We start from the raw sequence: 13,913 nt of genomic DNA, 5'->3' as shown, positions 1-13,913 counted from the left end.
TTTTTATCAACATGTCAATTTGCATGTGATAAGAATAACAGGGGTTATTTTTACAGAGCGTTTGATAGATAAAAGACACTATTATCTTTACCGCCGCGGGAACATGTAGCCCGCAAAAAGTCCAGAAAAATTACTGGCATAGGCCGATACATTTTTCTGTTTGGCAGATTTTTTTCTTGAGGGAGCTGAGAATCACCTGATTGCATGTGAAGTGACTGAGACATGCAAATGACCAGTCACAATTCGTTTTGTTGTTACATGCCATTATGTTACTACAATAATAGACCGGTGTGCCACACTGTGTCATTTAAACGGTCTGCATATCAGAGACGCGGCAGACGCGTTTGAACTCATAATGTTAAAGTGCTCGTCTGTTTCATTCTCCCTCTCTCTCCTCAGCAGTTCCCTGTAACTTTTAATTGTCTAATGATAAAAATGCAAATATCAATAAAACTAATATCATATACCATCTGCAAATATGCACATATTTCATTTAAACAGATGCAATAATCCGACCTCACACAACTTCAGCAGATCCAGCATCCTGTGAAACGCTCATAAATCTTCCTCTGAAGCACGTAGTCTCTCCTCAACAGTTCCCTGTAACTTTTCTAATGATAAAAGGCAAATATAAATAAAACTTCTATTATATACCATCTGCAAATATTTAGTTTAAACGGAAGTAATTCATGAACCTCGTGAAAATCCAGCGTTTTCTTCCCATCGAGCACTCACGTAATATTTTCCACTGAAGCGCGTATTTCATCAGCCAGAATCAAAACTTCAGGATCAAAAGTTCCTCTGATTCACAAATCATGATGGTTAGTCTGTAACAATCCAAGCAGGCGATCCAGGCCGCTTCAACTGTCAGGAGACTGCTGCACGCGCTGGATCTGCACGAGCACGTGAGTGCAACCAAAGTCTTTCTAGCAATCAGTCCACTGTCGGCCATGTTTGGAACTTTCTCGGGAGGCTATTTCCAGTCATGACAGTGCAGCTCCTATCTACTTGAATGGAGAAAGACCAAAATCTCCAAAATGGTTGGTCAAGATAACAATCAAAGAACATATTTCAAATCAGCAGTAAAATCTGATAACATTGGTATAATAAATTATGCTTCTTTCCCTCAGATTATGCTAAAAAGCTAAATTTTCCCAGCTTTTATAGCTAATGCACATGCGCGGTCTTGAGTTGATTGACAGGCGATGTCTGTATCTATAAGGTGATTGGCTCTTTTACCTGTAAGGCGTGACTTCCTTTCTTCTAGGGATGGGCATTTTGGTCATTTTGTCAACTCAAGTACTCGGACTAATTACTCGAGTATTTGTCGAGTACTTGAGGGGCAATGACATGTTCCCAACTTTATATATAATAACGTGTCTGACAAACGTCTATGGCTGCTGCACTGTGTCTTGTTGTTCCAGTGTATTGTCTATTCATCATTATAGGATGTTATAAAACAAAATGTTTATAAAACAATATTATGCAGCATATTTTGTCATTATGTGAAGATTCACTGCCCAGCTTGGAAAGAATGTGCACAACGTGCGTCTGTCTGTTCTTCCTTCAGGTTACCGTTGTAATCTTTGTAAGCGCGCACCAGTTTTTTTAGTGCCTGTCTGAACCATCTATTTTCAAATCGCATTTGGCTTATCAGGAGACGCCATAACCATAGCGTTTTTAATATGTGTGTTAAGCTGAAGTTCAGTTTTGAAGACGCTGCATTTTGTTCCATTTAGCTGCGCTCTGTCAAAGTGTTTGAAACACTAGCCTGCTGTATATGCGTTGCTTCAGCGCGTTGAGTCCACATTCAGAAATTACATTCTGAGATATATATTATAAAATAAAAATAAGAAAAAAAAGTACATTTTAGGCTCAAGTTTCTTACGCTGAGACTCTCAGAATTTATTATAATCTATATCATTAAAAAAATTAAAAGGTTTTCTTTACAATGATACCAAAAACTTGACCATTCTTGTTGTTTTTGTTTGGTTTTTGTCAAGTTATAAGCCTTTAATTGTGGGTATGCCACTGAAACAGGAAATCTTTAAATACACCTCCAGAGCTTAATGGGTTAAAAACTATTCTCCCTCTTATGCTTGTCACAAGTCTAAAGTTATGAAATTGCCAATGACTGGTTGTAATACAATGTAATACAGTAATAATATTTATTGTTATTAGCAGACAAAATGGATGTAAATTAGCTACAAATAAATAAGAACACATCAACTGCCAAGAATGAGGGTTCTTCTTTTAACCACACAATTTTCCACTGTTTTGATAAAAACAAAAATTATGCAAAAACTAAAAAGTAACTCTATCTTTTGATTAATTGTGCATTCATACTGTAAATTTATTTTATCCCAAATATGTCAAATCTGTGACATTCCGCATTTGATAGTTTATTCCTTTTTATGACTGGATTCCGCGATTCCATCCGTGTTTTCCACATCATGAAAATCAAAGGGCCCTACTGATGGCAGGTTTAAAATAACTGACCCTTCAACAATTTTTGCAGATCATTAGAGACTTCTCTTACCGTATGATGTCTATAGGTGTTTTCTAATCGTAAAAGGCTGTCTGGTAAACAGGTCCTACTGTCTTTATTAGCATCTTGTGATTTCAACAGAGCTCTGTGCAGAGAGACAAGTCCAAAGCACTTGAAATGAGAAGTAATACAAAATGTCATTAATAAAGTAAAGCAACTTCAAGCGTCCCATGATGCACTGCTGGTGGCCAGCAGCTATGTCAGGAACAGCTTGTGGCCTGGTCGAGTTGACACACATTGTTTATTAGTGATGTCACCATTTCCCGAGAGGGCCTCGGGGGTTAAAAAAAAAAAAAAAAAAAAAAAGACCACAGATCAGCGAAATGCTGTGACAAAGAGTAAGCTACATCATGGCACAGGCTTTTGCAAATGCTCTGTGCTGTCACACTTGCCACATGCTTGTGAATCCAGACACTACAAATAAGAATACACACATTTTATGGAGTAAGTATAGTCAGTAGCAGCATTTCAGCAAATATTTTCGGTGCTAGGAGGTTTTGAGGACTCAAGCTGATGTTTGAGATAATGCTTCATAATATCCACTGAATAACAAAAACATTACAGACTATGTTATGCCATGCAAAGCAGACTGAAAGGAAATTCAAGTCTTTTTACTTATTCTGTAACCTTAAAATAATTATAGGTAAGCAACATTTTCCCTCAAAAACTTCAAGTTGTAGCAGTCATGAATTCAAGATCTAAACAAAGGCAGTGTAGGAATCTTAATTTCACTAAGCTAACAAATCCTACGCAAGTACGTAAACACGCAATGCATGGATTTGAGTTTGCTAGAAGTGTTTCTTTGGAAACCCAAATTATTCACAACTTGAATGGCTTCTTCATACTTGCACTATTTTTTTAAAACACAAAAAAGCCTTTGTGAGGGCTTGGAGATTAAAGCGATGACGTGCAAAAGACTTCCACAAGAAAAAGACAAAAAGACAGTTATGCAGAAGGTGAATGTAGAAAGCCTAGAGAAATTTAATTCAAAAGCAGCCTGTAGATTATTCTCCAAAAATGTCAACATGCCACATGTCCTTTTTACTAACCACCAAAACTCCCAGACTGAGCTTCCAACTGCCCAGCGGAGGAAACCATTTGATCAGTGCAACACATAAAGGCCTTTGAAGCAACAAACCCATTCACTGTCTGTCCATTAAATAAGCTTGGTTCTTATATTTATGATTGCAATATGTCCTGGTCATATTTAACCCCTTATTAATAGGCATGTCATAAAAAAAATATCAATAATGTGCCAATCAATAATTGATATATCAATATTTTGAGGCATAGATATATTAACATTAGCCAACATTTAAATTAGAAGCCTAATTTGCATGCTTTCCAATTCACTCAGTTGGGCTTCTGTTAAATGTCTGGCATAATAACGTCTGGAGACCACAAGGGAGTGGGATAATATTCACTGAAGCAGGTCACAACACACAGGTATCACAACATAGGACGGGTATTTTAGAGCTCCTTGCACAGGATGCATACACACAAAAGTTGCGAAGGTTTTTTTGTCCTTCTAGAATGAAAGTGATGTTGATGTGTTTGCAGGTTAGTGTATGAAACTGGTGTAACTGTGCAAACTGTATGATTAGAAATTATGCAATTTCTCTGTATGTATCTTTGAAGAGGTTTTATTCAAGCTGTCAAACCACAAAAAGACATACTTGTAAGTGAAAATACATTGTGTAGGCTATATGAAAGCTACTGGTTGATATATACACAATATATCAACCAGTGATGGCTAGAGTAAATAATCTATGTCCTTTGATAATGATTTGGGTCAAATTTAAATGGAAAACTATGCAAGTTATACTCCATATGGCTGCAGATTTTTAACAGCCTCCAGAGTTGGCGAGACCGCGCTGTGTATGTACCTTCATAGAAAATAATTGTTTCAAATTTTAGAATGCACCATGTCGTCTCTCCTGGTATATATCGATAATCATCAGGAAAATCTTCAGATTATCGATGCGTGAAAACGGTACCGATCCCAAGCCTAGATGTTAATGAAAAAAATGAAGTATATAGCGTAAATGAAGCCTGCATTTAGGGCTATTAAGATTTTTTGCATTGTGACATTATTTTCATGACACTTAAGCACATTTTATCGCTCAATTCTCAATACCGTAATGCACCTGGACGTTTTACTTCTACTTTTCCCATTGTTTTAAATGATAATTCTCATTACAGTAACATTCATTTTTTTATTACAGTAAAAAGACACTGTTGGTTGCATTTTTATAGATTGAAATCAGTGAAAAACGTCAGTACCAAGGGAGCACTACGAAGATGTATAAATCCTTTTAAATTTTAAATAATAACATTGTTTTTACATTGCATTAATGAGATTATCATAATGGCCTTAATTTTCAAGTTGCAGTAATTCGGGGTTAAAATGTGCAATTATATTCTTTTTTTTCTCTCCCCTTTTCTCCCCAATTTGGAATGCCCAATTCCCAATGCACTCTAAATCCTCGTGGTGGCGTAATGACTCAATCCGAGAGGCGGAGGAAGAATCTCAGTTGACTCCGCGTCTGAGACCGTCAATCCGCGTGTTTTATCACGTGGCTTGTTGAGCGCGTTATTGCGGAGACCTAGCGCGTGTGGAGGCTTCATGCTATTCTCCACGGCATCCACGCACAACTCACCAGGTTACCCCATGTGGCTCTACCCTCCCTAGCAACTGGGCCAATTTGGCTGCTTAGGAGACCTGGCTGGAGTCACTCAGCATGCCCTGGATTCGAACTCGTGACTCCAGGGGTGGTAGTCAGCGTCAGTACTCGCTGAGCTACCCAGGCCCCCCTCCAATTATATTCTTTATTTCTTTTGATTTTGGAGTAAAATAGGACCAGGACATTTTATTGACAGGTTTTGTGAGAATCACCCATATATGCACTATGCACCCTGTTATTCTATAACTGTTAAAAATCACACTTAAAGTGTGGTATTGATCTTGTGCTAAAATCTGATTGAATTATACAAAAAAATTCTGGTAATGTTTATTTTTCTTATTTATAAAAGTCAAGAAAATACTGTTTGTCACATTAGACAGCCCTTCCATTGCATTGCAACCATATACTTTTAAAAGACTATCTGTGCATCTAAGCAGTCAATTTAATGTACAATATTAAAGAAAATATGTGCCAGCTTCAGAGGCAACCAGGTATGAAGAAGAATCTTTACACATGTGACACTAACTGATGATGCTTATCTGACCTTTTGTTTTCCAATAACACAGAGGTCTGGTAAGTTTACGCAAACAGATGTGCATATGAGTAAGCCTGATAGCAGATGGGGATGTTTACATGAGAGCAGATGGCCTGTACATGCCTGGGAAGGAGAAGGTAACCTGTCTCTCCGGTTCACCATCAAGGAGGATCGCCTCACAAAACCAGCACAGACTCAGACATATAATGAATTGAGAGACAGCCTTTAGCCCTGCTGGTCAATACATATGCAGGAGAGATATAAAAAGTGCAGAAAAGGGTGGGTGGACAGTGTTTTAAGTTTTTAATTGCACAAAAAGGCACCATTTGAAGGAACAGTTCACCCAAAAATAAAACTGTGCCATCATTGACTCAAAACACATAAGTTAATTTCATATATATAAAAATGTTCCTCACCATTTTCTATATATTGACAGTGAATGATCAACCTCCAAAATGAAAAAAAAAAAAAAACAATTTACATTTATTCATTAAGCAGACACTTTAATCCTATAATTTAAAAAATGAGGAAGGATACAACATAAGCGATTCATCATATACTGTAAGTGATCCATTCAAAGTCATATTTCAACTCTTCTGAAGTCCTATGATAGCTTTGTGTGAGGAACAGATGTAAATTTAAGCAATTATTCACTGATAATCTTCCCCTTCAGTGGACTGTTAACCACTGCGACAGGTTCATTGAGTCAGTGAAAAGGATCAGAAAACTTGAGAATCGTGAACGAACCATTCAGAGCCGATTTTGTGAACTAGATCAACCGATTCAATGACTCAATAGAACGGTTAATTCAAGAATAGTTTTGTGAACTGATCATATGATTCATTAAGAACAATTTATTCGCTAATCAGGCATGGCTACCTCTTTCATGAACTCCACCAATGAATGCACCAAGAAGAAGCTAGTGCGGATGTAATGATTTTCAGTGAACAACAACCTGATGCTATATGAACCACTTTCTTTAGACTTGGATTGTGCTTTTTTGAGCTTGACAGCCCAAGTCCTCATTTACTTTCATTATATGGAAAAGCATTTTCAAGTATTTTAGGGTGAACTATTCCTTTATGGCACAAATGGGTGTTATCAGTACACAGATTATGCCAGTGAAATCGATAAAATGGCAAAACTGTTAGCTTACACAGCATGCTTCTGCTCTTTGGGTCTGGTGTGGCTGTTATAGTAATACAGGTAACAACTCAAGATATGGAAAACCACAAGAAGAGACACATCAAGCCTGCTGGGCCTCGCCAGCATTACTAGAACACAGCAAGCTACCTGAGTGATAAACTGAGCGCTTATCTACAGGGCTTGTCACAAACAACAATCAACAGCCCATGATACACATCAATCAGTCCACTGTGCTCTGAATGACTAATGCACTGGCAAACAAACAGACAAAATATCACCCTTTCAAACTAAATTAGCTACTCTAAAACATGTTTGTTTTGAAAAATGTTAGCACACATTTGTACAAATCGAAAGTAAAAATGCTTCCGAATAAATATAATATTATCGTTCGACTGCTTATGAGGTAAAAGTATACTGCCAGGTCATAAGGTCATAATCCGTTGCCTTGTTTTTCCACTCTACAAATTGATGAGATTCTAATGGTGGGTAAACAATATATTAACTTGAAAATGATATGACTGCACACGGCTCAAGACCAGAGATAAGATTTAAACCGAAACAGACTTTATCATCACGCTTAAACAGAGCACCAAGTCACAATATAACCTGTCACCCATCATGCTCTTTTAAGATCAGCGAACACATGAAGTATGCGTTCTGGAAAAACGAGGGGACATCTGTTCCGATCTTATACCATCCCATCTCATCAAGTGAATCTCTCTACATTTCAGCTCTTAAAAACACAATCACGGTAGCATTTTACTATTGAGACAACTGTACACCATTGGGTCAAGTTGATACAAAGCTTCAAAACACTGACTATCACATTCAAATATCTTGGGAGACGGACAAGCCTATTATGTCAGCAACAGTCAGTGTAATTAGTCTAATTGCCGATTAAATCATTTGGGAATGATGCTGAATGTTGTCTTTGGATTCCCTTATAAAGAAGTGATGGTACCCTGGTACAGTGATTGGTATCAAATGGTAATACCATGGTATTTTGGTTTTAATATAGTTAACCATGGTTTTACTATAGTAACATGATTGTACTAACCATGAGTGTTGTATCCATGGTTAATTTTGTGGTTACTATGGTTTTACAATAAATACCATGGTTAATGTAGCAAAACTATGGTTATGGTTAACTATCGTTAATCATAAGGGACACTGATAGTATCACCCTCAATTTTCATTGCTTGTTCAATTTACTTAATATAAATGAACTAATGAACAGTTTGCCACAACTTGATTTCACTGTGTTCTATCCAATTACATTTGTAAATTGGAAGTTTACTTACCGGTAATCCATTTGAGTTGGGGACTACATGAATAATTTTTGTGGTGTTAATGTAGCATTGATGAAACTGGGCAGGGGATTTCCATTTCCCAGATGCTTTGCTTGGGACTCGATAGCTAGAGTAAATGGTCAAATTAAGTGTTATTTTATGTGTTTTTGTGCAAGATGAATTCAAAGCGGGATACTTGATAGTGTTTAATGTTTTGTTATGTTGAGATGTAGAAAAGGTTTTGTTCTGTTGGAGTTTTGGGGGTTAGCATTATGGTGAATAAAGGAGCTTGAGCTTATGATGAGGACAGGTAGATGTCACATGTGAAATTGATTGCTCGCTCGTAGCTCCTTTAACCAACTGCTGTGTTAACCATAATGTAGTTACTCAACTACACTTTGTAGTGCTTCCAACCAGTATGTATTTAGCATGCTAACATTCAGTTTCGCAAGTTAGTTCATAAGAAATGAAAAAGAGATATTTAAGTTACATTGACACATCCGATTTTGTTGGGTTAAGCCAATTCAACTAGGTTTTTTCTACACAAAGTGTCTGTGTTGCGATTAATTTTATTTAGTCATTTTAAGTTAAGAAGACTCATTTCAAACACGTGGATTGGAACCACAGTCCACGATTGAATCAAGTTCAGCCAAAGAGCTATTTTTTGAAGTGCAAATGGGAATACCATAATACTCCAAACATACCATGCTGAATGATCACCATACATACCATGGTATTTAAATGGTAACCCGAGGTGTTTTAAAGAATGCTATGGTACAAATTCACACAATAATTATAATAATTGAATCCATATAGTAGGCATGGTTTTACTATAGTAATATTGTAGTAACCATGACTATAGTAACCATGTTGTTGTTGGCAGACACCATGGTTTTAATACAGTAATACTGTGGTATCCATATGGTAGGCAAGGTTTTACTATAGTAATATTGTAGTAACCATACGTGTCATAACCATGGTTAATTTTGTGGTTACCATGGTTTGACTGTTAATAAAATATGGTTATGGTCAATTACGGTTAATCATTAGAGACATTGATAGTATCAGATGATAATACCATGATACTCTGAAATATACCATGCAGAATGATTTCCATATTCATATACCATGGTATTTACATGGTACTCTAAGGTATATCACAGAATACCATGGTATGTCAAAAAACATAACTGATTTCCATATCCATATGCAAAGTTGTTTACATATGGTACTTCAAAGAATACCACGTTATTCCCATGTCCAAACATTATTAAACTGAATTGTTTCAGTGTGTATTGTATTCCCAAGAGAACAGTGAAGCCAAAAGCAAATGTGTTGATGACTGCCAGATCCACCTCAATAATACAATGTTTGGCAAATGGATAAACAGTGTCTTAAACCCCATGAGACACGTCACTTACGCAAACATTATAGTGTAAAATATTATGTCATCAGTTACCTCTCAGCAAGCGTGGACTGTGTGCCGCTCATTGGGCTTTCCTTTCTTGATTTTCTTCAGCTCTTATCCAATCAGCATTTTACCATGGTAAAACACCTTTGCGTTTGAAAGAAGAAACAATAAACAACAACAACAACAACCGGACAGTTCGTCTGTATTTGTGCAGGAATGTCTTCTCCTCTCGAATAAAAGCACAAGTTTATGTGTTATATTCCCATGGATTGTCTGTCTTGGTTGTAGTAGTTCACTGTGGCCCTTCAGTGAGAGCACAAACGCAAAGGAAATCGATGCTAAACTCAAACACACATTCAGCAGTCTTTAGTCTGAATGCACACTCGTATTGCACATAGATGATCAATGGAGAAAACTCTGTCAGTAGCCTAGAGAGAGAGAAGTTTCATCATTTTCCCAGTCTCCACACAGACCGACAGGCTTCCCCCTCGCCTGTGTGGATACAGTCGCCTTTGTGATCCCAACCGAGGCTGGAAGTAAAGACAGCGAAACAATCTGCTGTTAATATTTTGCCTTTTCAGTTCAATTAAACAGATTGTCGAAATGGTCTTCAGTCACTCAGCGGAAATGTTACCGTACCAAATGTTACTTTGTACGTCTCTCGACGGGTTTCTATCATTTCCCCACACTGAAATACTCCGGCATTCCAAAACGGAACCTATTCCCATACGCGGAATTCTCAGTACTGTAAGAAACACGTCAGTTTGCAGTACAGACTGTCCCACCAACTCAATTTGTATAGTAACACTAAAGTAAGTCGGTTAACTAAATATACATCATTTTTAGGCCCCTTAAACACTCTGAATTGACTTTTCCACCCCAGAGGAATGTATCTGGCCACTTCAATCTGTGTAAATTCACTCCAAGAATTGATTAAAACATTCACACGGTCCAGTCTTTCATTGTAATTCCGTCCCTGACTAGTCCAACTTCCAAAAATCCCACATTTTCCGTTAAACTTTAAAATCCTTTGATGTTTGCGCGAGGGACAGCGATGTAGTTCTCAATTCAGGAATTCTGTTAAAAAAGGCTTTGTTTCAAAGTCACGATGGAATAAAATCCCAACTTGACGAACGTGCTACGCATATTTTCCTCCCCCTCGTTTCTGGAATTATTTATTTGGAAACATTGGCTCAGTCGGGTCCTTCCCTGCTTGTCTCCATGTTTTCCGAAATTCCGTAGTTTTTAGCCGTTCTTTTTTTTCTTTCACTAAAATTTGAAGACAAGGAATTCTGTGTCGCTAAAAACGCAAAGACAGGAAACACACACATATGTGCTGTCACATGTGTCAGTTTCGCGCTGTACGAAGATTAAAACCGATTAGGAACACACATAAAAATCACAAAAATCCAGATAATTCCTGACTTTCAGTAAAATTACGTCCCGGATTCCTACGCGTGCGCCTCGCCGCCCACTTTTTTGGGGTATCCTTCCGCTAACCCTTCAGTACTATCGTCTCCCAAGTGTTTGCACAATACTGTTTGTTGGTGGCAATTTAAGATTATTATTCACTTCACATAAACAAGTAAATCAAGTTGCGTAATGTATACATTAGAATAGGCAATAATAATAATAATAATAATAATAATAATAACACATGCAGATGATTAAAAAGCAGGTTATTAGTCGAATGAATGAGACGGGATGTATCGAGGATGTGTAAGTATAATATATAAATATATTCAGCTGTTTTAATATCAGTATCTTGTCATTAATCATGGTCATCCATGTTGGGCTTTCCATCATGGAGCAACAGTGACGAGGACTAGATGTATCAGTTAAATGTAATTATCATGAGATAAAAATAAAAACTATACAGAAATTAAAATTAAATCAGATTTTGGAGAAAAGGATGCACTGATACAAACACCGGTAGAGCTGTGATTTATTTGGCTAAACATTTGAAACCAATTTAAGTCTATTGCACCATCTAGTGGCTATAGCTTCATTAGATGAAATGTCATGTTCTGAAAGATGTCATCAGCCCTGTTTACAAGCTTTTCAAATCTATGAATGATGATAATTGTAGTGTCTATAATGGTAATATTTTCCTAGATCTGTGTAAAGGATGCTGTTATTGGCAGTGTTTTAAGGTCTGACATGAGACATGAAATAAATAAATAACATGTATAATGTTTAAAATAAACTTAGGCCTAGAGGATCTTTTAATACAATATTATGTCTTTACACTATACATCCTTTTAATAATCAAACCTACAAGAATGAAGTTAGTTAACAAGTAGCATAATCAGCTGCACAGAGCTGTGTAAGTCAAACTGATAAGAACTCAAAATCTGTCAAACTTTTTATCTGAATAATCAAATACACGTGTATTTGCTTTTTAGTGCAGCAATGCTTTATTCATGTGGACTTATGCATATTTTACAAAATAGCTGCATAGTGCTCAACCTCCTAATCACATTCTGATTTTCAGCTGGTCATCAATGGGTTACTAAGTGCTGCCTGTAGTTTAGAGCCTGTTCTGTAAATATAGCCCTCAAAAAAAGAATAATAATACAATAAAATAATAAATGAAATACCATCACTTTCCAGCAAAGTTTTTAAGTGCTTTTAAAAATCTAATAATTATTGTAATTTTTGTTCGTTTAAAAAGCTGTTTAATAAAAAATGTAAACAAAAAATTGACAAATAAAGTTGTCTAAGATGATAAAGATGAGAAAAAAGTTTTAAACGTTTCAAATTCGTAGAAATGTAATCTTTGTGTCCATGTTGGTTTCATGAATTCTTTTATAAACACTTATAGCATTTTCTACAAAAAACAAACAAACTATATATATATATATATTTATGCACAAAAACAAACAAACTATATATACATATATATATATATATATATATATATATTTATGCACAAAAACAAATAAACTATATATATATATATATATATATACATATATTTATGCACAAAAACAAACAAACTATATATACATATATATAAATATATGCACAAAAAACAAACAAACTATATATATATATATATATATATATATATATACAGGTGCATCTCAGTAAATTAGAATGTCGTGGAAAAGTTCATTTATTTCAGTAATTCAACTCAAATTGTGAAACTCGTGTATTAAATAAATTCAATGCACACAGACTGAAGTAGTTTAAGTCTTTGGTTCTTTTAATTGTGATGATTTTGGCTCACATTTAACAAAAACCCACCAATTCACTATCTCAAAAAATTAGAATATGGTGACATGCCAATCAGCTAATCAACTCAAAACACCTGCAAAGGTTTCCTGAGCCTTCAAAATGGTCTCTCAGTTTGGTTCACTAGGCTACACAATCATGGGGAAGACTGCTGATCTGACAGTTGTCCAGAAGACAATCATTGACACCCTTCACAAGGAGGGTAAGCCACAAACATTCATTGCCAAAGAAGCTGGCTGTTCACAGAGTGCTGTATCCAAGCATGTTAACAGAAAGTTGAGTGGAAGGAAAAAGTGTGGAAGAAAAAGATGCACAACCAACCGAGAGAACCGCAGCCTTGTGAGGATTGTCAAGCAAAATCGATTCAAGAATTTGGGTGAACTTCACAAGGAATGGACTGAGGCTGGGGTCAAGGCATCAAGAGCCACCACACACAGACATGTCAAGGAATTTGGCTAAGGAATTTTGTTAAGCCACTCCTGAACCACAGACAACGTCAGAGGCATCTTACCTGGGCTAAGGAGAAGAACTGGACTGTTGCCCAGTGGTCCAAAGTCCTCTTTTCAGATGAGAGCAAGTTTTGTATTTCATTTGGAAACCAAGGTCCTAGAGTCTGGAGGAAGGGTGGAGAAGCTCATAGCCCAAGTTGCTTGAAGTCCAGTGTTAAGTTTCCACAGTCTGTGATGATTTGGGGTGCAATGTCATCTGCTGGTGTTGGTCCATTGTGTTTTTTGAAAACCAAAGTCACTGCACCCGTTTACCAAGAAATTTTGGAGCACTTCAGGCTTCCTTCTGCTGACCAGCTTTTTAAAGATGCTGATTTCATTTTCCAGCAGGATTTGGCACCTGCCCACACTGCCAAAAGCACCAAAAGTTGGTTAAATGACCATGGTGTTGGTGTGCTTGACTGGCCAGCAAACTCACCAGACCTGAACCCCATAGAGAATCTATGGGGTATTGTCAAGAGGAAAATGAGAAACAAGAGACCAAAAAATGCAGATGAGCTGAAGGCCACTGTCAAAGAAACCTGGGCTTCCATACCACCTCAGCAGTGCCACAAACT

General features: G+C 36.7%; 1 protein-coding gene across 4 annotated transcripts in view; it reads right to left on the bottom strand.

The window, feature by feature from the left end:
• Positions 1-11,053, bottom strand: part of arhgef12b (Rho guanine nucleotide exchange factor (GEF) 12b) — a 112,255-nt gene extending 101,202 nt beyond the window's left edge. For all 4 annotated transcript variants that reach the window (XM_051664803.1, XM_051664822.1, XM_051664813.1 and 1 more), the window contains exon 1: positions 9,662-11,053. In XM_051664803.1, the coding sequence (XP_051520763.1) occupies positions 9,662-9,693 (32 nt within the window). In that variant the 5' untranslated portion in view covers positions 9,694-11,053. The remainder of the gene's footprint in view (positions 1-9,661) is intronic.
• Positions 11,054-13,913: the final 2,860 nt, after the last annotated feature.

This window comes from Myxocyprinus asiaticus, chromosome 3 (assembly GCF_019703515.2).
Source record: "Myxocyprinus asiaticus isolate MX2 ecotype Aquarium Trade chromosome 3, UBuf_Myxa_2, whole genome shotgun sequence".
Classification (NCBI taxonomy): Eukaryota; Metazoa; Chordata; class Actinopteri; order Cypriniformes; family Catostomidae; genus Myxocyprinus; species Myxocyprinus asiaticus.
The sequence above is the reverse complement of the archived record's forward strand: the minus strand, read 5'-3'. Positions and strand labels throughout refer to the sequence as shown.